Source organism: Tachyglossus aculeatus, chromosome 21 (assembly GCF_015852505.1).
Source record: "Tachyglossus aculeatus isolate mTacAcu1 chromosome 21, mTacAcu1.pri, whole genome shotgun sequence".
In the NCBI taxonomy this organism is placed as follows: Eukaryota; Metazoa; Chordata; class Mammalia; order Monotremata; family Tachyglossidae; genus Tachyglossus; species Tachyglossus aculeatus.
Genome location: NC_052086.1, coordinates 8,197,121 through 8,220,719, shown reverse-complemented (window position 1 = coordinate 8,220,719; position 23,599 = coordinate 8,197,121). Strand labels below are relative to the sequence as shown.

The 23,599-nt window shown below is 48.6% G+C and overlaps 1 protein-coding gene across 1 annotated transcript in view; it reads right to left on the bottom strand.

Moving 5' to 3' along the window:
• The window catches only part of SSH1 (slingshot protein phosphatase 1), a 40,780-nt gene extending 22,316 nt beyond the window's left edge, over positions 1-18,464 (bottom strand). Inside the window, 3 exon segments of the mRNA XM_038762688.1 lie at positions 2,419-2,522; positions 12,535-12,575; positions 18,399-18,464. Of these exon segments, the coding sequence (XP_038618616.1) occupies positions 2,419-2,522; positions 12,535-12,575; positions 18,399-18,464 (211 nt within the window).
• Between the last annotated feature and the right edge of the window lie 5,135 nt (positions 18,465-23,599).

Genomic DNA, 23,599 nt, shown 5'->3' with positions numbered 1-23,599 from the left:
CTCTTTCACGGGGCCGCTTATTATCCTGGTTCGTAGGTGGAGACGTTCAATAATGGATGATGGATAAATGAAGGATGAAGCTCGGTCCAGGAACCAAGGCTTCAGGCCCGAGCCCCTGCCCGGAGGAACTGATAATAGTGCTAGTGGCTTGCCCAAGGCCACTCACACTCTCTCACCCCTGCACGTGGTGTTACCGCTGGGGCCCTGGCATTTGCCTGCAGAACACTATAGTCTCCTGGAAGACTCGTGTATAATAATAATAATGATGGCATTTATTAAGTGCTTACTATGTGCAAAGCACTGTTCTAAGTGCTGGGGAGGTTACAAGGTGATCAGGTCGTCCCACGGGGGGGCTCACAGTCTTAATCCCCATTTTACACATGAGGTAACTGAGGCCCAGAGAAGTGAAGTGACTTGCCCAAAGTCACACAGCTGACAATTGGCAGAGCCAGGATTTGAACCCATGACCTCGGATTCCAAAGCCCATGCTCTTTCCACTGAGCCATGGTATGTTTTAATCCGCTTCATTGGGTACCACAAGAAAAATGCTAACCTCCTCTCTCTGCCTCCATCTCATCTATCTGGCCGCCGACCCCTACCCCACGTCCTGCCTCTGTCCTGGAATACCTTCCCTCCTCCCATCCAATAATCACTTTCCCTGCTTCGAAGTCTTATTGAAGGTGCATCACCTCCAAGAGGCCCTTCCTTAATCCAATGCTCTGCACAAAGTAAGTGCTCAATAAATACCATTGATTAGCTGACTGATTGGAAAGTAAATATAAAAACCTCTGCCTGACAGACACCATACTAAAAGAGGCATTTGTCCCGATGATCAGATCTTTGCCTTGGGGCGTTTGCTGATCTATTAATTTGCTGACAGACACATATCGAGAGGCCTCAGTCTGGCTTTCACACACTGTCTTTGTGCGCTCAAGTGTTTACTGAAACCCAGCACTCGGTACTATACTGTGCTGTCGCCACATGATTCTCAGCTGAAAATAACTCCGACGATGGACTGAACCTTTCTGGGCACCCCCCACGCTCGCCACGCATGAACCCCCTTCCCGCTCCGGCCTCATCCTGTATTCTTTCATTCAAAGGCCGGAGGGTGAGCAAGTCACTGACCAACCTTCCGATGGTTTCTTCTGTTCTCGTCCGCATTTCAAGTGCCGTTTCCCCAGGAGAGAGACCGCTCCGTCTCAGCCCTCGCTTTGGCAAAATCTTGAGGCCTTCCCGGATTCACGCCCCAAGCAGACTTTTCCTTAAAGGTCTCCCCTGAATTTAGAGCTACAGTGGCATGCCAGTGAATACAGAATTGTCCTTCAGATGTGGGAGAGAAGAGGTCACTGATGGGAAAGTTCACCATGGGTGCAGGGGTGGCCGAAAAACCCAACAGGGGATCCACAGTCCAACCAAACCTGCCCAAGCGTGTGTGTACACTTAGACACACACATACGGACACACAAAGTCTTTTGTTGCGCTGTCGTGTTTGTTGTTTGCAGCGCCTGTTGCCATTTCTGCTTTTGTCTGACTAAAGCTTTAAAGAACAGTCCTCTGAATAAAGCACGCTTGTGTATACCAGAGGTGATTGCACCATCTAGTTTTACCAACAAAGATCACAGACATCAGTTTATATACTATAAAGTTGCCTTTCTCAAAGCAAAAAAAGTTAGCGTTTTCTACAGTCTCTTAATAATAATAATAATTTGGGTGTTTGTTATGGGTTTACTATGTGCCAGGCAGTATACTAAGTGCTGGGATAGAGACAAGATAATCAGATCAGACACGGTCCCCGTCTCAAGTAGGGCTCACAATCTTAATCCCCATTTTACTTCTAAGGTACTTGAGGCAAAAAGGAAGAGAAGTGACTTGCCCAGGGAATGTCCGTCACTGACGAGCGCTTCTTTGGAGGTAGGGTGATGGAAGAAGTGGCTTTTGGCCTCTATTGGATTGTGCTCTCCCAAGCGCTTAGAACAGTTGCTCTGCACACGGTAACCATTCAAAAATACAACCGATTAACTCAACCTCCCTCATTTTAGGAAACTGGTTGTGCTCATAAAGGCCAGAAATACCACTCTGCCCACAAGAGATCTCAAAGGCATGCCTCAGCTTCGGGTATGCCTGTGACAATTAGAAATTAGAACCCAGGTCCTCTGACTCCCGAGCCTGTGCTCTTTCCATTAGGCCATGCTGCTTCTCTTAAGGGAACAAAACACGGTCTTTTTGCAGCCTTTATTCCCACATCAAACCATCCTTTCTGTTACTGCTGGGATGGAGTTGGACACAAGAAGGAGACTTCCACCCAGTGCAGGAAGTGAAATGGAGGGAAGATTTTGGGGATGTTGCAGGGTGGGGGTGGAGATGAGGCATTAAAGAGTGACAAACATAGAAACACTGCTCTCTAAGACAGCCAATCACCTGCGGGTTTGTGAGGATGCTGAAGGCCTCGATGACCTTGGGGACTGTTGCCTTGCTGTAAAAAGAGAGCGGCTCCTTTCACCATGAAGAAGCTCTCACTCAAACTGGAAGACACAAAAAGCCAAACACAGAATTAGCCTCGACGTCGGAGAAAGTCGCCAGGATCCACTGCCACGGAGAACCTGTAAAGGAAAGGCAGATATCCCAAATATTTCCCCAATGGCAAACTTTTCACACAGTTCTGCCATAACCCTTGGCTTCACAGTACAGTTTGGCTGTAACACTGAGGGAGTTTCAGGGAATGTCCGTCACTGACGAGTGCTTCTTTAGAGGTAGGGTGACGGAAGAAGCGGCTTATGGCCTCTGTTGGATTGTGCTCTCCCAAGCACTTAGAACAGTTAGAACAGCTGCTCTGCACATGGTAACCATTCAAAAATACAACCAATTAACTCAATCTCCCTCATTTTAGGAAACTGGTTGTGCTCATGAAGGCCAGAAATACCACTCTGCCCACAGGAGATCTCAAGGCATGCCTCAGCTTCGGGGATAACTGTGACAGACAGCAAGTGCCTGGGAGTCAGAGGACCTGGGTTCTAATCCCTGCTCCCCCACTGCCTGCTGGGTGACCTCAGGCAAATCACTTCCCTTCAGTTTCCTCATCCAAAAATGAAGATTAATATTTGTTCTCCCTCCTATTTAGTCTGTGAGTCCCATATTCACTCATTCAATTGAATTTATTGAGTGCTTACTGAGTGCAGAGCACTGTACTAAGCGCTGGGGAAAGTACAATATAATAATGAACAGACACATTTCCCACCCACAACAAACTTACAGTCTAGAGGGACAAGTTAGACAGAGACTGTGCCTGACCCGATTATTTTGTATCGACCCCAGCTCTTGGCACAGAGTAAGTACTTAATCCATCAATATTTCTTGAGTGCTGTGTGCAGAGCACTGTACTAAGCGCTTAGGGGAGACACTAAAACAAGCACATTCCTTGCCCACAATGAGCTTAAGTCTAACAAATACCACAATTATTATTACTGTAGCAAAGTGTTGGCATCAGTTTAGCTTTCAGTGACAGTCCTCAATCCTAAGGCTTGTTACTTTATGACTGAATAAAAAAATATCAGACAACCCTTTGAATAATAATAATAATGATGGCATTTGTTAAGCGCTTACTATGTGCAAAGCACTGTTCTAAGTGCTGGATAATAATGATGGTGAATACTGTAAGCTCAGAATGGGCAGGGAACGTCTCAACCAACTCTGCTGCATTGTACTCTCACAAGTGTTTAGTACAGTGCTCTACACACATTAAACGCTCAATAAATACCCTTGATTTTGACTTTGAGATTATTTTAGCCCTTTGCTTTTCTTCCTTTTTCTCCTGACTGCTGGACTCTTGGCCTTTTCTCTAATTGTTGGCACCTCCAGGGCAGGGTTGGTGTCTAATCCTCATGTGGGCACCCTTTCCTAATGCTTAGAACAGTGCATTTAATACTATCACAACCAGGTGTGGGGCAAAATTCAAAATTAGAGATGAGGAAACTGAGGCCCAGATGTTAAGTGACTTGTTTTGTTTTGTTGTCTGTCTCCCACTTCTAGACTGTGAGCCCACTGTTGGGTAGGGACTATCTCTATCTCTTGCCGACTTGAACTTCCCAAGCGCTTTGTACAGTGCTCTACACACAGTAAGCGCTCAATAAATACGACTGAATGAATGAATGAATGAATGAATGAATGACTTGTCCACGGTCATCCAGCAGCGGGTAAGTGGCAGAGCTGGGATTAGAACTCAGGCCTCCTGGCTCCCATCCTGTGCTCTTTCCACCAGGCAACCCTGCTTCTGAATCAAGGCACAAGACATCTCAGGTCCAACAATCAGTTTATACTCAAAGTGTCAGAGGAAAAGGTCTTTGAGTCAACATTACTGTACTTTGTTCAGGGGGATTGAAAGAGGCTTGTAACACACCAGAGACCACCAAACAAAAAAACATTTACAGTGTCCTCTGCCTTAGAAGGTTTTTTCCCAGATCCCCTTGATTTCTTTTCCATTTCCCTTCCAAAAAAAAAAAAAAGGCAAAAGAATACGACCACTTTCTCTCATGATTGATTCAAGCCCTGTTTCAGTATCAGATGGATAAGAATCAGACTCTTTCTCTTCCCACCCAGAGTAAGTGGGATTCTATTAGCCGGCATCCTCGAACTCTCTGTCCCTGTCTGCCAAACAATCGAGAGACCTCTTTTACTGTAAGGGCTAAATTTCCTAACAAAGGCATGTTGGAAAGCCCCATTATCGAAAGCCTGGGAGACCTCTCCAACCATCTTGGGAGTCTAGGAGTAAAAAGGGCAAAAAGCCACCCGAGATGATATGATTACCGTGGCTCACGTGCATGGAAGAAACACAGATGGCCCCATCAGAGAACCCACTGAACGCAAGAACGAAAATGGTCTTCATCGCCCCGTCCCGGATTCCGCCCCGGATCCCAATCAAGGCCCCGTTTCTTCAGAGACATCTGGACACGTGACCCTATTGATATTTACTACTGGGTCTTCATCCGATTCCCTTTATGAAGCTTCCAATATGGTGAAGCACAGTAAGCCAATTCATCAGCATTTCAAAGCATCCTTTTGATGAAGTCCCGTAAGAAATGCATTTAGGAACCGCCCAGAAGTTTTTCTTAACAAAATAATTCCATTAAAACACACACACACACACACACACCTCCCCCCGCCTCCGACCAACCACCACCACCACCACCACCCCCCGTCAAAAAACCTCCAAAAAATAAACCCAAGACTTCTGTGGTGTGCTATAGGAAGAGTAGGCTTCCTATGATAGAGCGGTAACTGTTTCTCTGTTAATGTGGCACAAAATCTGATTGATCCACCAAACCCCCCAAAACGAGAAGGCTCTTAATTCACTTTAAGCTTGTCTTGAGAAGGGAAAAAAGCAGGACGGGGAGAGGGTGAGAGAGGCAAGTTTTTCTCCTCTGAAGAATGCTTTCATAAAAGCAACATACGCAAGTTCCCCTACACCACTCACCGCCCTCTCCAAAAATGCATGGGATTTAAGTTTCAGCAGAGACAATCGCAAGAAGAAAATGGAAAAGCCCCATCCGCTGCTACTCAAAAAACCCCCAACCTCAGAAGTCAATCAGTCACAAGAGCCCCCGGGGAAAAAGTACTGGGGTAGAAGATAAATTAAGAGGCACATACATACTAATTTGAACTGGAATTCTCTGAATAACAGAAGGATTGTGCTGGTTCAAGAGAGATGCAGAAGGCAGTAAAATCCAGGAGATTCATAACTCCCAAAATTCACATCCTTTATCTTCTACACTCTTCTTCCTCCTTTCCCCCCAGCCGAAAAATGCAAGCAAGAAAGGTTGCCTGTCATTCCATGAGAGCAGAGAAGTCTCTTGTTTGATGAGGCTACCCCAAGAGGCAAATGCCTTACAGAACACTGTGTCTTCCCCTCTATCTTGGCTTGTAAAGGCACTTGTTCAAGCGTTTCCTGATGAAAGAGGCCATTCAAACGGGGCGACAGTGGGGGGAACTGAGTTGGGGGGGGGGTGAAGCAGCTGAGGCTCCTCTAATCACTTTCCTCCTCCGTTCTTTTTTTTTTCAGCCTCTAAAAACAATGCAATGCATACCAGAAAATAAAAAAAACAATCCGGTCTTCCTATTTAAAAAGAAAAAAAACCCAAATAATTTGGGTCCCAGTGGGTAAATATCATACACGGGATGGATTTTGCTTTTTCCCTTTGCTGCGTTTGGACAGGGGGGCTGCCACAATTAATAGTAGAGATTCCAAGAGAACTTTATGATTGTAAAATTCTTCTCGACTTCGGGGTGGGCTGGGCAGGCATATGGATTTGGGCAGCCTAGCGAATGAAATGAGATAACTTCCTCTAGTTCAGCTCAGTCTCCAGCAGGCTGACTCATGGGTGGCAGCGATGCTATTAGCTAATGACCTTTTGGGAAAACTCGGCGCTGTTTGCTGCTTGCCAGTCTGAACCACATTCCCCACAGCAGAGCTCTCACAAGCGATCCGACTGCAGGCCGATGACTCAATTCCCACACACAGAAAGGTCCACGGGCTCCTGCTTGTGACCACTTGTCATGACTGAAAAGAGGAGAGCTTGATTCTTTCATCAGCCTCTATCTCCCCCTGCCTCTTGCTGGCCACCGGCCGAAGAATTCTCCCACCCACAACCCTAGGAATACTTTCAACTAGAAGGGAGAAAAGTTCTTCTCAGAGAAGCAGCGTGGCCTAGTGGATACAGCCCGGGCCCGGGAGTTAGAAGGACTTGGGTTCTAATCCCACCCAACTCCGTCACTTGTCCGCTGTGTGGCCTTGGGCAAGTCAGTTCACTTCTCTGTGCCTCCGTTCCCTCATCTGTAAAGTCCGATTTTCTTTCCTTCTTTTAAATGATATCTGTTAAGCGCTTACTATGTGCCAGGCACTCTCCTGAGCATTGAGGTGGATGCAAGCTAATCAGGTTAGACACTGTCCATGTCCCACATGGGGCTCACAGTCTCAATTCCCATTTGACAGATGAGTAACTGAGGCACAGGGAAGTGAAGTGTCTTGCCCAAGATCACACAGCGGACAAGTGGCAGAGCTGGGATTAGAACCCAGGTCCTTCAGACTCCCAAGCCCGTGCTCTGTCCACTAGGCCATGCTGCTTCTTGACACCTTTCCCGAAACTCTCCTTGAGAATGCATTCCAAATTTAGAAAGGGAATTTCAGGGAAAACTAACCACAATCTCTAAGAATCACTGCCCACCTAAAAAGCAGTGTGGCCTAATGGAGAGAGCACGGGTTTGGTAGTCAGAAGATCTGGGTTCCAATCCCAGTTTGGCCACTTGCCTGCTGTGTGACCCCAGACGACAGCCGCTGTCCCTGAATTTGCCTAAAATCCCAAACTGCAAGGACCAGGAGAACTGCGTCCTGGTGGACAGTGTCTGAGCAGGAAGGGGATCATAAGCGAGAAGTACCAAGAAGATTCCACAGAAATGTTTAGGCCACTTTGGCATGTATTGTTTGGCTGCAGAGCGTGGGCTGCTCTCAGACAACAGGAATGTCCTAAAGCATTTTGGATTCTGCAAAATAATCAGAGAGCCCAAATCCCAGGCTCTGCTTCATACAAAGAGGCGGAGGCAACTTGTTCCCACAGTTTTCCCATGGAGGGAAAGTTTTTCTGGCAGAAGCAAGTCAACTAAGGATGGGCTTTAGCCGAGTTCTGCAGACCTCCGGAGACCTTAGATGATTTTGTATCTACCGCAGCGCTTGGAACGATGCTTGACACATAGTAAGCACTTAACAAATACAACGATAATAATAATAATGATCATTTTTATGGCATTTGTTAAACGCTTACTATGTGCCAGGCACTGTTCTAAGCCCTGGCGCAGATACAAGCTAATCAGGATGGACATGGTCCGTGTTCCTCATGGGGTTCACAGTCTCAATCCTCGTTTTACAGATGAGGGAACTGAGGCCCAGAGAAGTGAAAGTGACTTGACCAAGGTCACACAGCAGGCAAGTGGTGGAGCAGGGATTAGAAACCAGGTCCTTCTGACTCCTGGGCCCGTGCTGCTTCCGCAAGAAGAAGGGTGGATTGTGATAATTGTGATATCAAAGCTCAACCAGGCCCTTGGGGGTCAGGTCAGAATGTCCCTCCACACTGGATGCACTGACAGCACAGATCTCTTATTCTTGAGGTCAGGAAAATAAACTTACTGAGCCAGACAGAATCAATCACTTAATGGCATGCATTGAGCACCAACTGGGTGCAGAGCACTGCACTAAATGCTTAGGAGCGTACAACAGAGTCGGTAGAAATGATCCCTGTCCAGAACAGGCTTACAATCTAGAGAAGGGTGTCCAGCAGCCCAATATTTTGAAAAGGATCTGGGTTCTAATCCTGGCTCTGCCACTTGTCTGCTGTGTGATCTTGGGCAAGTAATTTCACTTCTCTGGGCCTCAGGTACCTCCTCTGGAAAATGGGGATTAAGACAGTGAGCCCCATGTGGGGACTGTTTCCACCCACTTACCTTATATCTATCCCAGAGCTTAGCACAGTTCCTGGCATACATTAAGCGCTTAATAAATACAATTATAAAAAAAGGATTTGAAAAAGGGGCTTTGATCATCAAAATTGGATTCCCGTAACTCTTCCCTCAACCCTCTTGCTGCTCATCTCATTTCTTCCTCTCTCCTCCCTAGCTTGCTCCCAGAAGAGTATATCCTTCTTCTCTTACCTTATTCGAGCCCACCCTTCACAAATCTTTTTAAACCAGGCTCCCCCATTACAGCTTGAACTCCTTCTCACTATTCTGTAAGCTCCTTGAGAGCTGGGTTCAAGTCTACCTATGCTACTGTACTCTCCCAAGTACTTCATACCATTCTCTGCACAGAGTAAAAGCTCAATAAATTAACACCGATTGATTAGGAACAGATCTAGTGTGTCCGTAGAGTTTACTCAAGCACTTCCAGCACTCGTCACCCATTGGGTGCTCACTAAATATTCCTGCTGCTACTGAGCCTCCTCACCCTCTCTCTCTCTCTCCCTCTTCTTCCTTACCCTCAGAAGTCATGGGGAACTCAACACACTGCTCTTGGACTAAAGTCCTCAGGAGCTCAAACAGTCGACAGATTGAAGTTCTCAGGAGAGGCCTTGGGAAGCTCAACACACTGTCCTCAGACTAAAGTCCTCAGGAGAGGCCTCAGTACAGTGCCCTCAGATTAAAGTCCTCAGGACAGGTTTCAGAGAGCCCAACACACTTGCCCTCAGACTAAAGTCTTCAGGAGAGGCCTTGGGGAAGCCCAACACACTGCCCAAAGACTAAAGCCCTCAGGAGAGGCCTCAGTACAGTGCCCTCAGACTAAAGTCCTCAGGAGAGGCCTTGAAGAACTCAAACTACCCTCAGTCTAAAGTCCTCAGGGGAGGTCTCAGGGAGCCCAACACTGACTTCAGAGTAAAGACCTCAGAAGAGGCCTCAGAGAGTCCAACACACTGCCTTCAGACTAAAGTCCTCAAGATGGGTTTCAGAAAGCCCAATACATTGCCCTCAAACTTGTCTTCAGGAGTGGCCTCGGGGAGCACAACACACTGCCCTCGGATTAAAATCCTCAGAAGAGGCCTCGGTACAGTGCCATCAGACTAAAGTCCACAAGAGAGGCCCTGGTGAGCCCACGCTGCCCTCAGATTAAAAGCCTAGTGGATAGAGCTTGGGCCTGGGACCCAAAAGGACCTGGGTTTTAATCCCAGCTCTGCCATTTTTCTGTTATGTGACCTCGGACATGTCACCTCACTTCTCTGTGCCTCAATAACTTCATCTGTAAAATGGGAATTAAGACTGGGAGCCTCATGTGGGACTTGGACTGTGACCAACCTGATTAATTTCGATCTACCCCAGCACTTAGTACTGTGCCTGGCACATAGTAAACACTTAAATACCATCAAAAACAAAATGCTCGGCATAGTGTAAATACTCAGTGGATCCAACTGATTGATTGGCTATGTGGAAGCTGGTGATTAAGGAACTGATTACATTTCAGGATTCACTCCATAAGACTGAAGAAGCCAACTTTCCCAATTACTCACAATAAAATGAAAAAGACACCATCTCTGGGAATTACCAAGCTACTTGTTGGCATTTTTGCTGCTTCTTGGCAAAGATTCTTCCTCTTAAGCTGGAGCAGGGAGAAAGAGGGATTTTTTTCCATCAGAAACATTTCATGGTTCGATTTAGAAATCACCACTGTTAGGCTTCTAAGATAATTAAAAATCAGTAATTAGGATTAATTAAGAATAAACAAAACAAGTGCTTTTCCCAAGAGACCATGGAAAGCAGAGTGCCATGATTCTCTCTCCTGGGTTTTGCAAGCTAAGGCAGGGATGGGTCAAGGCTGCAAGATGGCCTGAGGGATTCCCAACCATTTTAAATAATAATAGTTACAACCATTATTATTATTATTATTATTGTGGTAATTGTTAACTACTTACTGTGTGCCAAGCACACCAGGGTAGAAACAAGTTAAACTCTCAGTCTAGGACTGTAAGTTTGTTGTGGGCAGGGAATGTGTCTGTTTATTGTTGTATTGTACTCTCCCAAACGCTTAGTACAGTGCTGTGCACATAGTAAGCATGCAAAAAATATGACTGGATGAATGAATGAGGGAATACAGGTATTTAAGCCCCATTTTACAGAAGAGGAAACAGAGGCACAGTTAAGTGACTGTGAAGTCACTTGACTTCTCTCTGCCTCAGTTACTTCATCTGTAAAATGCAGATAAGGACTGTGAGCCCCACGTGGGACAGGGACTGTGTCTAGACCTGGGTTCTAATCCCAAACTCCAACACTTATCTGCTGGGTGATCTCAGGCAAGACATTTCACTTTTCTGTGCCTCAGTTCCACCAAAATGGGGATTCAACACCTGCTTTCCCCCTACTTACTCTGTGAGCCCCAAGTGGGACCTAATAATTTTGTATACACCCCAGAGTGTATACAGTGCTTGGCATAGAGTCAGCACTTAACAACGACCATTACTATTATTATTATTTCCTCTGATTCCCAGGACTGTGCTCTTTCTTCTAGGCTCTGCTCCATCTCAGTGCCTAAAGAGCGGCAGTCTAACCTGTTCTCAAAGCTTCTCTGGGACTGGCAGGGAGGAGTCACCATTCTCTGCTCTTCCCGCAAAGATCGGTGAATTCCTAAATAAACAGATTTTCAATTTTCTTTCCAACCAATTAAGAGAGAAAAAGCGAAAACAGCTAAAATTGTCCAGCAACATTCTGAAACCCAGTCCCTTACTGCCCCCACTTGGAAGTCTTGCCACTGTGAGGATTCAGCCGTGTCTGACAGTTCTTGGTCAGCTGGGGGCTCGAGAGGCTTTAAGGCCCAGAAACTGATGAAAAAAGAAATTCCAATTCATGAGAGTCCCAGAAAGGGCTCCTCCATCTCAGTATGGCCCCGGAAATGTGAAACAAATCTCTCTGATTCCATACCATTGAATCCCAGAATGACCCCTGTGCACTTGGATTTACATCCGTTATTCACCCCCCCCTCAGCCCCACAACACTTAGGTACATATCCATAATGTATTTATATTAATATCTGTCTTCCCCTCTTGCCTGTAAACTTGTTGTGAGCAAGAAATGTGCCTATCTACTCGGTTATATTGTGATCTCCCAAGTGCTTAGTACACTGCTCTACGAGCTTAGCCTAGTGAACAGAGCACAGGCTTGGAAGTCAGAAGGAACTGGGTTCTAATCCCAGCTCCACCACTTGTCTGCTGTATGACCTAGGGCAAGTCACTTGACTTCTCTGGGCCTCAGTTATTTCATCTGTAAAATGCAGATAAGGACTGTGAGCCCCATGTGGGACAGGGACTGTGTCCAACCAGATAATCTTTATGTAACCCAGCTCTTAGAACAGTATTTGGTACATAGTAAATGCTTAACAAATACCATTATTATTATTAAGCACTCAATAAATAAGATTGATTGATTGAATGATGACCCAAGTCTATAAAAACAATGTTTTTATAGAACTAACTAATATTTTTCCTGCTCTCCTCAACAGAACCCTAACCAGATCTCTGAGCACCCATTTCTTCCTCCAATTAATTTTCCTCACATGATGAAACAGACTTCGTCTCTTCACTGAGTACTGCTAAAATTCTGTTCATTATTTCACAAGAGACAAAACTCTTTCAACGCCCAAAACCACATAAGAGAGCATCTTAACTTCTAATTGTAAGACTCCTCCAAAACAGGAAGAAGCTTAATTGGTGAAAAGCTAATCTTATCCTTGGCATTATTTAACAAACCTAACCACTGATAGTTATGCTTTGTGGGAGGGTTTCTTTTAAAAAATGTGTTGCACGTGTAAATTTCTTATGCAGACTGAAAACTACCTTGGAGCTAATAATTCTGTAATTTTTTTAAAAGTCTTCTCACTTAATACAGGTACTTCAAATCTGTCAAACGCCTTCCGCAGAAATGAATGCATTTACAAAAATCCTGAATTAGGCAGTAAAATATAAGCACTTTGAGATCTGAAGAGAAGTTGAACATGGATTTAGTTTCTTTGCTCACCTGAGGTTTAACTTGCGATCTTCATCACTGCCAACCTCCAACTAGGGAAAAAGACAAAGTTTTATGACATTATTGTACACCCCCACCTATGCTCAAGAAAACCAATGTTGCTAGGCTTTTAAATAGCGCTTCCTGTATTTAAAAAAAAATTTACCCAACAAGATAAATCTGAGCATCCACTTTCACACTAGAATACTTTTCAGCCTGGGGCTCATGTGATGAAAGAATGTGAGGATCGTCACAAAATGAGCTAAAGAATTTACTCCTGATCAGATCTAAATTCACCTGGCTGGTCTCCTGTCCTTTTTAATAATAATAATAATAGTAATAATGGCATTTATTAAGCGCTTACTATGTGCAGAGCACTGTTCTAAGCACTGGTAACTTCCATGAAGGAATTTCAGGTTCCGACATGTGTACTCTTTGAATGCCGCTTCAAATCCAACATTGGGTATCAGTGGCAAAAGTATTATTACTGGAGCTGAGAGATGCTACTGACGTATTTCAATCAACTGTCCCTTTCCTTTCGTCATTAAGTTTGAAGTTGATTCGTTTCCACATCCATGCCCCAGGAATGGGTTTGGAAACAGGAAAGCTGATGAATAAAAAGATAACCTTCACTATTCCATGAATGACATTTTGAGAATAGGACCGCCAGAAGTAGACAGCCTGTCACTAGTTTTTAAGACCTTGTCGTTGCAGCATGGCATATCCCCGCTCTGCCACTTGTCAGCTGTGAGACCTTGGGCAAGCCACTTCACTTCTCTGTGCCTCAGTTACCTCATCTGTAAAATGGGGATTAAGACTGTGAGCCCCACATGGGACAACCTGATCACCTTATATCTCCCAGCGCTTAGAACAGTGCTTTGCATATAGTAAGCACTTAACAAATGACATTATTATTATTATAGTGCATAGAACGTGGGCCTGGGAGTCTGACGGTCATGGGTTCGAAGTCTGCTGTATGACCTTGGGCAAGTCACTTCACTTCTCTGGGCCTCAGTTACCTCATCTGTAAAACGGGGATCGACATTGAGCTACTGGGTCAGGGACTGTGCCCAACCCAATTGGCTTGTATCCACCCCAGTGCTTAGTACAGTACCTGGCACATAGTATGCACTTAACAAATGCCACAACTATTATTATTGTTCTTAACTTAAAATCATTAAATGTGAATGTAATATGAAATGTTCTAAACTGTTGGTTCATGCAAGAAAATCACAGAAAAGGATGTTTTTTAAAAGCAAAAAGGTCAGGGTTTTCACCGTAAAATGAATGCCCATTCATGCTCGGTAGGTTTGGTTCTTCATCTATTACCTTTAAAACCAAAATGAGAGAAACAAAAACAACAACAGAAAAGAAACAACAACTCAGCTCCAATGGAACCTGGCAAGTTTTGCATATTACACACAAGCACTGACTGAGCGTGGAAGGGAAACTTGGAAAGCAGTGATGGCTGGGAGAGACAGCCAGGTTGATCCCGGACAGAAAACGTAACAGAAGCCGGTGAAAGAGAATAATGGGAAAAGAGAAATAAAAAGGCCAATGCAGGGAGGAGCTCCAGAAGCTGGTCTATGACACAGACCTGACAAAACAATTGTGTTCAACAGCAATTTCACTACCCATGAATTGGGGTACCTGGGGGTCGGGAGGCGCCAGGGGTTTGGGTTCTAATCCTTTCTCCACCACTTGCCTGCTGTGTGACCCAAGATAGATGAGACTGAGGTGCAGTGAGTAGGTTGGTGTTAAGGGAGTGAGGTGAGCAGACTGGGCTTCAGTGGGAAATTAGCGAGATCAGATGGGGGCAAGGCGATTGAGTGTTTTAAAACCAACGGAAAGGAGTTTCTGTTTGACGCTGAGGTGGATGATCCAACGGTTGCTAATTAAAGTTATTGTCCGTCAGTTTGTTATGTAGGAAGACAAGTCGTCTAAAATATAGTCTGTGTCCCTGAAATGGCGTCCCACTGTAGTGGATAAAGGCCTTTCCCTCCATTTCAGTGCTAGCACTTAGTATGGTGTTTTGCACACTGTAGGCACTCCATAAATACTACTGAATGAAGTTCCTCCAAATGCCCATCTTCTGGGACCGCCAGCTTGAACCAGTTTAGGCATTGGGTGGTCCAATCTAGCACTGCCCACTTCTGACTCTGGTGTAACATTAACCCACCTCCGGCCAGCTGGATCACTCTCTGATGGTATTCTGCCTGTTAAATTCAGAAGGGGAATCCAAGGCACTGTACATTTGTCTGAATCTGTGGTCCAAACGGTGCCTACCACTGAATAGACACTCAATAAACAATAAGTATAATAATGTCCGACTACTCGGGGACCAGCCTCTTAACCAGATGTATTCTGAGGAGAAAATGGTGGGAGTAACAACCTACTCTAAAGCTCTTAGCCAGAGATGAGGCAAGAACCACTGCGGTATATCCTTATTTGTAGAAACACATGAAAATCTCTCCACCAGAATCGATAGAGTGAAACCAAAATGAACTTGAGAGGGGTTTTTATGGTTTGTTTTTCACTTCAAAACACCTAGAGGAAAATGAATCATTAAACAGCTCTTTATGTGTATATTGAACCCAGGTACCAACATCCTAAGAACACACAGGATTACATAGGAATACAAATTTTAAAATTCCCACGGATACAATACCATATGATCGTCTTCAACAGGCAGGCACAGAATATGTAAACAGGTGTTCAGTGTGTTTGTGTGATCTTTCATTCTCACATTTGCCCTGAATCTTTCAAATTGCCATGTTCAGAGTGTGTATGTGTGACCTTTCATTCTTACATTTTCCCTGAATCTTTCAAACTGCCATGTTTAGATAGTGTGTGTGAGATGGTTCATTCTTACATTTTTCCCTGAATCTTTCAAATTGCCATGTTCAGAGTGTGTATATGTGACCTTTCATTCTTACATTTTCCCTGAATCTTTCAAACTGCCATGTTTAGAGAGTGTGTGTGAGATCGTTCATTCTTACGTTTTCCCTGAATCTTTCAAATTGCCGTGTTCAGAGAGAGTATGTGTGTTTGAGAAAGAGATAGATCTTTCATTCTAACATTTTCCCTGAATCTTTCAAACGGCCATCCGGGGAACAAGCCCACTTTTCCCGTAATGCTGAGCACTAAGGGATGATGTAGGGCCTATTTCCTGGCCCCCTGGAGATGCATTTCCCTCCAGCCCCTTCCTCCACAAACATCGGCTTCCTTCCTCTCCCTTCCTTACAGTGCTCTGCACATAGTAAGCGCTCAATAAATACGATTGATGATGATCGGCTTCTGTGGTCTCGCACAGGAGGAGCGTTTCCACCCCAAAGCTCTCACCCACTAGCACCCACAGGACCCCCCCGAGAGGGATGAGGAAGGTGACTCTTTGGGGAGGAACCCAGGACTGCCCAACCACCACTGGATCTCCATCTCAGCCCCTGCTCATAAGGGGTCCTTCTCTTTTTTTTAATGGTATTTGTTAAGAGCTTGCTATGTGCCTAGCACTGCTCTAAACGCTGGGGGAGATACAAGCTAATCAAGCTGGACACAGAAGTCCATGTTCCGCCTGGGGCTCACGGTCTTCACCCCCATTTGACAGATGAGGTCTAGACTGTGAGCCCGTTGTTGGGTAGGGACCGTCTCTACATGCTGCCGACTTGTACTTCCCAAGCACTTAGTACAGTGCTCTGCACACAGTAAGTGCTCAATACGATTGAATGAATGAGGTCACTGAGGCCCAGAGAAGTGAAGTGTTGATATGATACAGCAAACAAGTGGAAAAGCCAAGATTAGAATCCAGGTCCTTCTCACTCCCAGGCCTGAGCTCTAGCCACTAGACCATGGATCCGTGCTGACCGGGGTTTCTGCAGCCTGGGTCCGGCCCAGGAATAATCAGACAAGGGTCAGCCCTGGATCTGTGCTGCTGGGGGGGTGGGGGTTCATCCTGCAGCCCAGGAAAGGCACAGACGGGAGTCCTTGGGGGCTGGGATTGGCCCGGGGTCCCTACACCCTGGGGTCAATGCAGGGTCCGTGCAGACCAGATCCCTTCAGCCTGGGTCAGCCCAAGGTCCGAGTACTTGCAGGCTGAGGTCAGCAAAGACCAGATCCCTGCAGCCCAGGGTCAGTGCTGCCCTGGGGTCGGTGCAGACCTGAGTCTCCGAAGGCTGAGGTCAGGCCAGGGTAAGTGCTGCAGGCCGGGTCCGGGCCGGGGAAGGAGCAGGCTGGGGTCATGGTAGCCCCGGGGGTCCGTGCATCCTCGGGGTCAGTGTTGCAGACCGGGGTCACTGCCGACCCCTGGGTCCTGGCAGACCGGCGGGTCTGGTCCGGGCAATGGGCAGCCCGAGGTCCCCGCAGGCTGGGTCAGGCCGGGGTCAGTGCTGCCCGGGAAAAGAGCTGACCGGGTCCCCATAGCCCTGTAGCCTGGGGCCAGGCCGGGCTGGGCACTGGGCAGCCCAGGGTCAGTGGTGCCCGGGCAAAGAGCAGACCAGATCCCCGCAGCCCTATAGCCTGGGGCCAGGCTGAGCCGGGCCGGGCACTGGGCAGCCCGGGGTCAGTGGTGCCCGGGCAACGAACAGACCGGATCCCCGCAGCCCTGCTGCCTGGGGTCAGGCCGGGCCGGGCACTGGGCAGCCCGGGGTCGGTGGTGCCCGGGCAAGGAGCAGACAGGATCCCCGCAGCCCTGTGGCCTGGAGCCAGATCGGGCCGGGCACTGGGCAGCCCGGGGTCAGTGGTGCCCGGGCAACGAGCAGACCGGATCCCCGCAGCCCTGCAGCCTAGGGCCAGGCCGGGCCGGGCAATGGGCAGCCCGGGGTCAGTGGTGCCCGGGCAAGGAGCAGACAGGATCCCCGCAGCCCTGTAGCCTGGGACCAGGCCGGGCACTGGGCAGCCCGGGGTCAGTGGTGCCCGGGCAACGAGCAGACCGGATCCCCGCAGCCCTGCAGCCTGCGGCCAGGCCGGGCCGGGCAATGGGCAGCTCGGGGTCAGTGGTGCCCGGGCAAGGAGCAGACAGGATCCCCGCAGCCCTGCAGCCTGGGACCGGGCCGGGCACTGGGCAGCCCGGGGTCAGTGGTGCCCGGGCAACGAGCAGACCGGATCCCCGCAGCCCTGCAGCCTGCGGCCAGGCCGGGCCGGGCAATGGGCAGCCCGGGGTCAGTGGTGCCCGGGCAAGGAGCAGACAGGATCCCCGCAGCCCTGTAGCCTGGGATCGGGCCGGGCACTGGGCAGCTCGGGGTCAGTGGTGCCCGGGCAAGGAGCAGACAGGATCCCCGCAGCCCTGCAGCCTGGGGCCAGGCCGGGCAATGGGCAGCCTGGGGTCAGTGGTGCCCGGGCAACGAGCAGACCGGATCTCCACAGCCCTGTTACCTGGGGCCGGGCGGGGCAATGGGCAGCCCGGGGTCAGTGGTGCCCAGGGGTCCGTGCAGAGCGGGTGGTGCCCGCAGACTGGGGCCAGGCCGGGGTGGGTGCAACGGGCCGGGCAATGGGCAGCCTGGGGTCAGTGGTGCCCGCGCAAAGAGCAAGCCGGATTCCTTCATTCAATCGCATTTATTGAACGCTTAGTGTGTGCAAGCGCTTAGTACAGTGCTCTGCACATAGTAAGCGCTCAATAAATACGATTGATTGATTGATTGATTGCAAAGCACTGTGCTGGGCGCTTGGGAAGTCCAAGTCGGGCAACATCTAGAGACGGCCCCGACCCGACAACGGGCTCACGGTTCAGAAGGGGGGGACGGACGACAAAACCACCTGATCACTGTGGAACAGCGCTTTGCACATAGTAAGCGCTTAATAAACGCCATCATTATTATTATTATTATTAAAAGAAAACATGGGCATCCCGGAATCGGTGAGTGACGGCCGGGGGTCGGGCTTACCTCGCCGGTGCTGGCCGAAGAGGCGGCGCTGGGGGTGGGGGAGCGCTGGAGGGTCACCAGGGCCATGGCGGGGGGGTCAAGGGTCAGAGGTCGAGGGTCAGGGGGGTCCCGAGCGGGAGGCCGGACTCGCTCGCGCCGCGACTCCCTCAGCCCGCCAGGCCGGGGGCGGGGCCGCGCGCGGGGGGCGGGGCCGCGCCGGGGGAGGGCGGGAGCGCGCGCGCACAGGGCCACGCACGCCGCGGGAGCGAGCGCGTGCTCGGGGGCGGGGCCGCGTCACGGGGAGGAGGCGCGCGCGGCGGGCCGCTGTGCGCAGGCGCAGCTGAGGGGCGCCGCCTGAGGAGAGAACATTCATTCATTTATTCATTCATCCATTCATTCCGTCCCGTTGATTGAGCGCTTACTGTGGGCAGAGCACTGGACTGAGCGCCTGGGAAAGTGCAATTAGGCAACGAGAGACGGTCCCTTCCTTACAACGGGCTCACGGTCTAGAAGGGGGGAGGCAGACAACAAAGCCAAACAAGTAGGTGTCAATACCAGCAGAATGTATAGAATTATAGCTATCTACGCATCATTAATAAAATAAATAGAGGAATAAATAGGTAAAAGTAGACACAGGGGTTTGTGGGGAGGGGAAGAGGAAAAAGGGGGATCAGTCTGGGAAGGCCTCCTGGAGGAGGTGAGCGCGTGAACGAGGCGCGCGCGTGAACGAGGCGCTGTGCGCAGGCGCCGCAGAGGGGCGCCCCCTGTCGGCCGCGGCGGCTATTGCGCGCCGCCTGAGGAGAGAACATTCATTCATTTATTCATTCATTCATTCCGTCGCGTTGATTGAGCGCTTACTGTGGGCAGAGCACTGTACTGAGCGCTTGGGAAAGTACAATTAGGCAACAGAGAGAGACGGTCCCTACCCAACAACGGGCTCACGGTCTAGAAGGGGGGAGGCAGACAACTAAGTCAAACAAGTAGGTGTCAATACCCGCAGAATAAATAGAATTATAGCTATCTACGCATCATTAATAAAATAAATAGAGGAATAAATAGGTACAAGTAGACACAAGGGTTTGTGGGGAGGGGAAGAGGAAAAAGGGGGATCAGTCTGGGAAGGCCTCCTGGAGGAGGTGAGCGCGGCGCCGCGTCACGGGGAGGAGCGCGCGCGTGAACGAGGCGCGCGCGTGAACGAGGCGCTGTGCGCAGGCGCCGCAGAGGGGCGCCCCCTGTCGGCCTCGGCGGCTAGTGCGCGCCGCCTGAGGAGAGAACATTCATTCATTTGTTCATTCATTCATTCCGTCGCGTTGATTGAGCGCTTACTGTGGGCAGAACACTGTACTGAGCGCTTGGGAAAGTACAATTAGGCAACAGAGAGAGACGGTCCCTTCCCAACAACGTGCTCACGGTCTAGTAGGGGGGAGACAGACAACAAAGCCAAACAAGTAGGTGTCAATACCAGCAGAATAAATAGAATTATAGCTATCTACGCATCATTAATAAAATAAATAGAGGAATAAATAGGTACAAGTAGACACAAGGGCTGTGGGGAGGGGAAGGGGGTAGGACAGAGGGAGGGGAGGAGGAGAGGAAAAAGGGGGTTCAGTATGGGAAGGCCTCCTGGAGGAGGCGCGCGCGTGAACGAGGCGCGCGCGTGAACGAGGCGCGCGCGTGAACGAGGCGCGCGCGTGAACGAGGCGCGCGCGTGAACGAGGCGCTGTGCGCAGGCGCCGCAGAGGGGCGCCGCCTGTCGGCCGCGGCGGCTATTGCGCGCCGCCTGAGGAGAGAACATTCATTCATTTATTCATTCATTCATTCCGTCCCGTTGATTGAGCGCTTACTGTGGGCAGAGCACTGTACTGAGCGCCTGGGAAAGTACAATTAGGCAACAGAGAGGGACAGTCCCTTCCCAAAAACGGGCTCACGGTCTAGAGGGGGGGAGGCAGACAACAAAGCCAAACAAGTAGGTGTCAATACCAGCAGAATTAATAATAATAATAATAATGATAGCATTTATTAAGCACTTACTATGTGCAAAGCACTGTTCTAAGCGCTGGGGAGGTTACAAGGTGATCAGGTTGTCCCCCGTGGGGCTCACAGTCTTCGTCCCCATTTTACAGATGAGGTAACTGAGGCCCAGAGAAGCGAAGTGACTTGCCCAAAGTCACACAGCTGATAGTTGGCGGAGCTGGGATTTGAACCCATGACCTCTGACTCCAAAGCCCGGGCTCTTTCCACTGAGCCAGCTATCTACGCATCATTAATAAAATAAATAGAGGAATAAATAGGTACAAGTAGACACAAGGGTTTGTGGGGAGGGGAAGGGGGTAGGACAGAGGGAGGGGAGGAGGAGAGGAAAACGGGGGTTCAGTCTGGGAAGGCCTCCTGGAGGAGGTGAGACCTCATTAGGGCTTTGAAGGGAGGAAGAGAGCCAGCTTGGCGGATGTGAGCGTTGCTCATTCTTCCTCCCCCTTAGACTGTATGTGCCCTGTGTGGGATAGGGACTGTGTCTGACCCGATTATCCATCGATCAATCGTATTTATTGAGTGCTTACTAGCCGCAGAGCACTGTACTAAGCGCTTGGCACTGTACTAAGCGATTATCTTGTATCTATTCCAGTGCCTGGTACGAAGTAAGTGCTTAACAAATACCTCAATCATTATTATTATTAAAACTGGGTCCAGAGGTGCTTTCTAGTAGCCCAAGACCAGTGAGAGCAGGGAACCTGAGAGTCCTTTGGTGTCTAAGAGTCAGCAGGCCAGGCCTCACAGGAGGCTGCCCCACTCCACCATCTCTGTTACTTAGAGAGGGCCCGGAGACCTCTGAAGGAAAACGGTGATGCCGTTGGAGTGAATAATAATAATAATAATGGCATTTGTTAAGTGCTAACTATGTGCAAAGCACTGGGGGGGATACAAGGTGATCAGATTGTCCCACGTGGGGCTCACAGTCTTAATCCCCATTTTACAGATGAAGTAACTGAGGCTCAGAGAAGTGAAGTGACTTGCCCAAAGTCACACAGCAGACAGGTGGTGGAGCTGGGATTTGAACCCATGACCTCTGACTCCCAAGCCCGGGCTCTTTCCACTGAGCCACGCTGCTTCTCTGAAGCCTGCAGATCCTTCTCCACGGTTGTCAGGAGAGCAGGGGGAGGGTTGGATGAAGGTTGTTGACACAAGACTAGGGGCCAAACTCCATCTCAGTATGTGGCAAGACGGGGTGGATTCTTTCCCCAGCGAGGGCTCAGCAGACTGGAGAATCCTTGACCCCGAAGGAGGACCTCTACTCGAGGGGTTGAGGGGGGATGGTTTGCTCCAGACTTAGAGTGGTCAGTAGCAATGTCAGGGAAAGTTTGGCATAATCGGATTTTGGCCTTATTCATTCATTCATTCATTCAATTGTATTTATTGAGCGCTTACTGTGTGCAGAGCACTGTACTAAGCGCTTGGGAAGTACAAGTCGGCAACATATAGAGACGATCCCTACCCAACAACGGGCTCACAGTCTAGAAGGGGGAGACAGGCAACAAAACAAAACATGTGGACAGGTGTCAAGTCATCAGAATAAATAGAAATAAAGCTAGATGCACATCATTAACAAAATAAATAGAATAGTAAGTATGTACAAGTAAAATAAATAGAGTAATAAATCTGTACAAACATATATACAGGTGCTGTGCGGAGGGGAAGGAGGGAGGGCGGGGGGGATGGAGAGGAGGAGAGTAAAAAGGGGACTCAGTCTGGGAAGGCCTCCTGGAGAGGGTGAGCTCTCAGTAGGGCTTTGAAGGGAGGAAAACTTAGAGCTGGGGGCATCTTGAATCTAATAATTATAGCAATAATGGCATTTGTTGAGCACTTACTATGTGCCAAGCACTGTTCTAAACACTGGAGTAGATATAAGATTATCGGGTTGCCTCACGTGGGGTTCACATGGGCCTAGTATGGTCCAGACAGGAGAGTTCCAGGCATACTACTACTACTATTATACTACTACTCTTACTAATAGTAATAATAATTGTGGTATTTGTTAAGCATTTACTATGTGTCAATAATAATAATAATTGTAGTATTTGTTAAGTGCTTATTATATGCTAAGCATTGTACGATGTGCTAGGGGGAATACAAGCAAATCAGGTTGGACACAATCCCTGTCCCATGTGGGGCTCATAGCCTCAATCCCCATTTGACAGATGAGGTAACTTATGCAGAGAAAAGAAGTTAAGTGATTTGCCTAAGGTCACCCAGCAGACACGTAGCGGAGTCAGCATTAGAACACAGGTCCTCTGACTCTCAGGGCTGTGCCCTTTCCACTAGACCATGCTGCTTCTTTATAATAAATGTAATAATGTGATAAAAATGGTCCAGGCAGTGGCCCATTTAGGCTGGGGCTATCTGCTTGCCTCACAGTTTGGGGCTTCTGAGAAACCAGTGGGCTGAAAGGCAGCCTCTCAAGATGAACACATATATGCAGATGCTCTAATAATAATAATAATAATGTTATTGTTAAGCTCTTACTACGTGTCAGGCACTGGTCTAAGTATTGGGGTAGATACAAGATAATTGGGTTGGACACAGTCCCTGTCCCACACGGAGCTCACAGTCTTAATCCCCCAGATGAGGGAACTGAGGCCCAGAGAAATGAGGCGATTTGCCCAAGGTCACGCAGCAGACGAGTGGCGGTGCCGGGATTTGAACCCATGCCCTTCTGACTCACTGGCCCCAGCTCTAGCCAGTAGGCCATGCTGCCTCTCTCAATAAAATGAATCAATAATTGTGGGCATCACGCATTGCAATTCCACCGCCATCGTGGCGGGAGTTGCACTTGACTGCATTAGATTCCTTCCCCCTCGCCATTGATGTATGCCCAGCGTCCAACAAACCCCAGCAACAAGTGAGAAGCAGGGTGGTCTAGTGGATAGATAGAGCCCAAGCCTGGGAGTCGGAAGGACTTGTTTCTAATCCCGGCTCTGCCACTTACCTGCCTGGTGACCTTGGCCAAGTCACTTCACTTCTCTGGACCTCAGTGACCTCATCTGCAAAACGCCTTTTAAGACTGTGAGCCCAGTGTGGAACTGGGACTGTGTCCAACCCGATTAACTTGTATCAGCGCTTAGAACAGCGCTCGACACATAGTAAACGCTCAACGATTACCGTAATTGTTATTATTAGCCTTTTAGACTGTGAGCCCACTGCTGGGTAGGGACTGTCTCTATATGTTG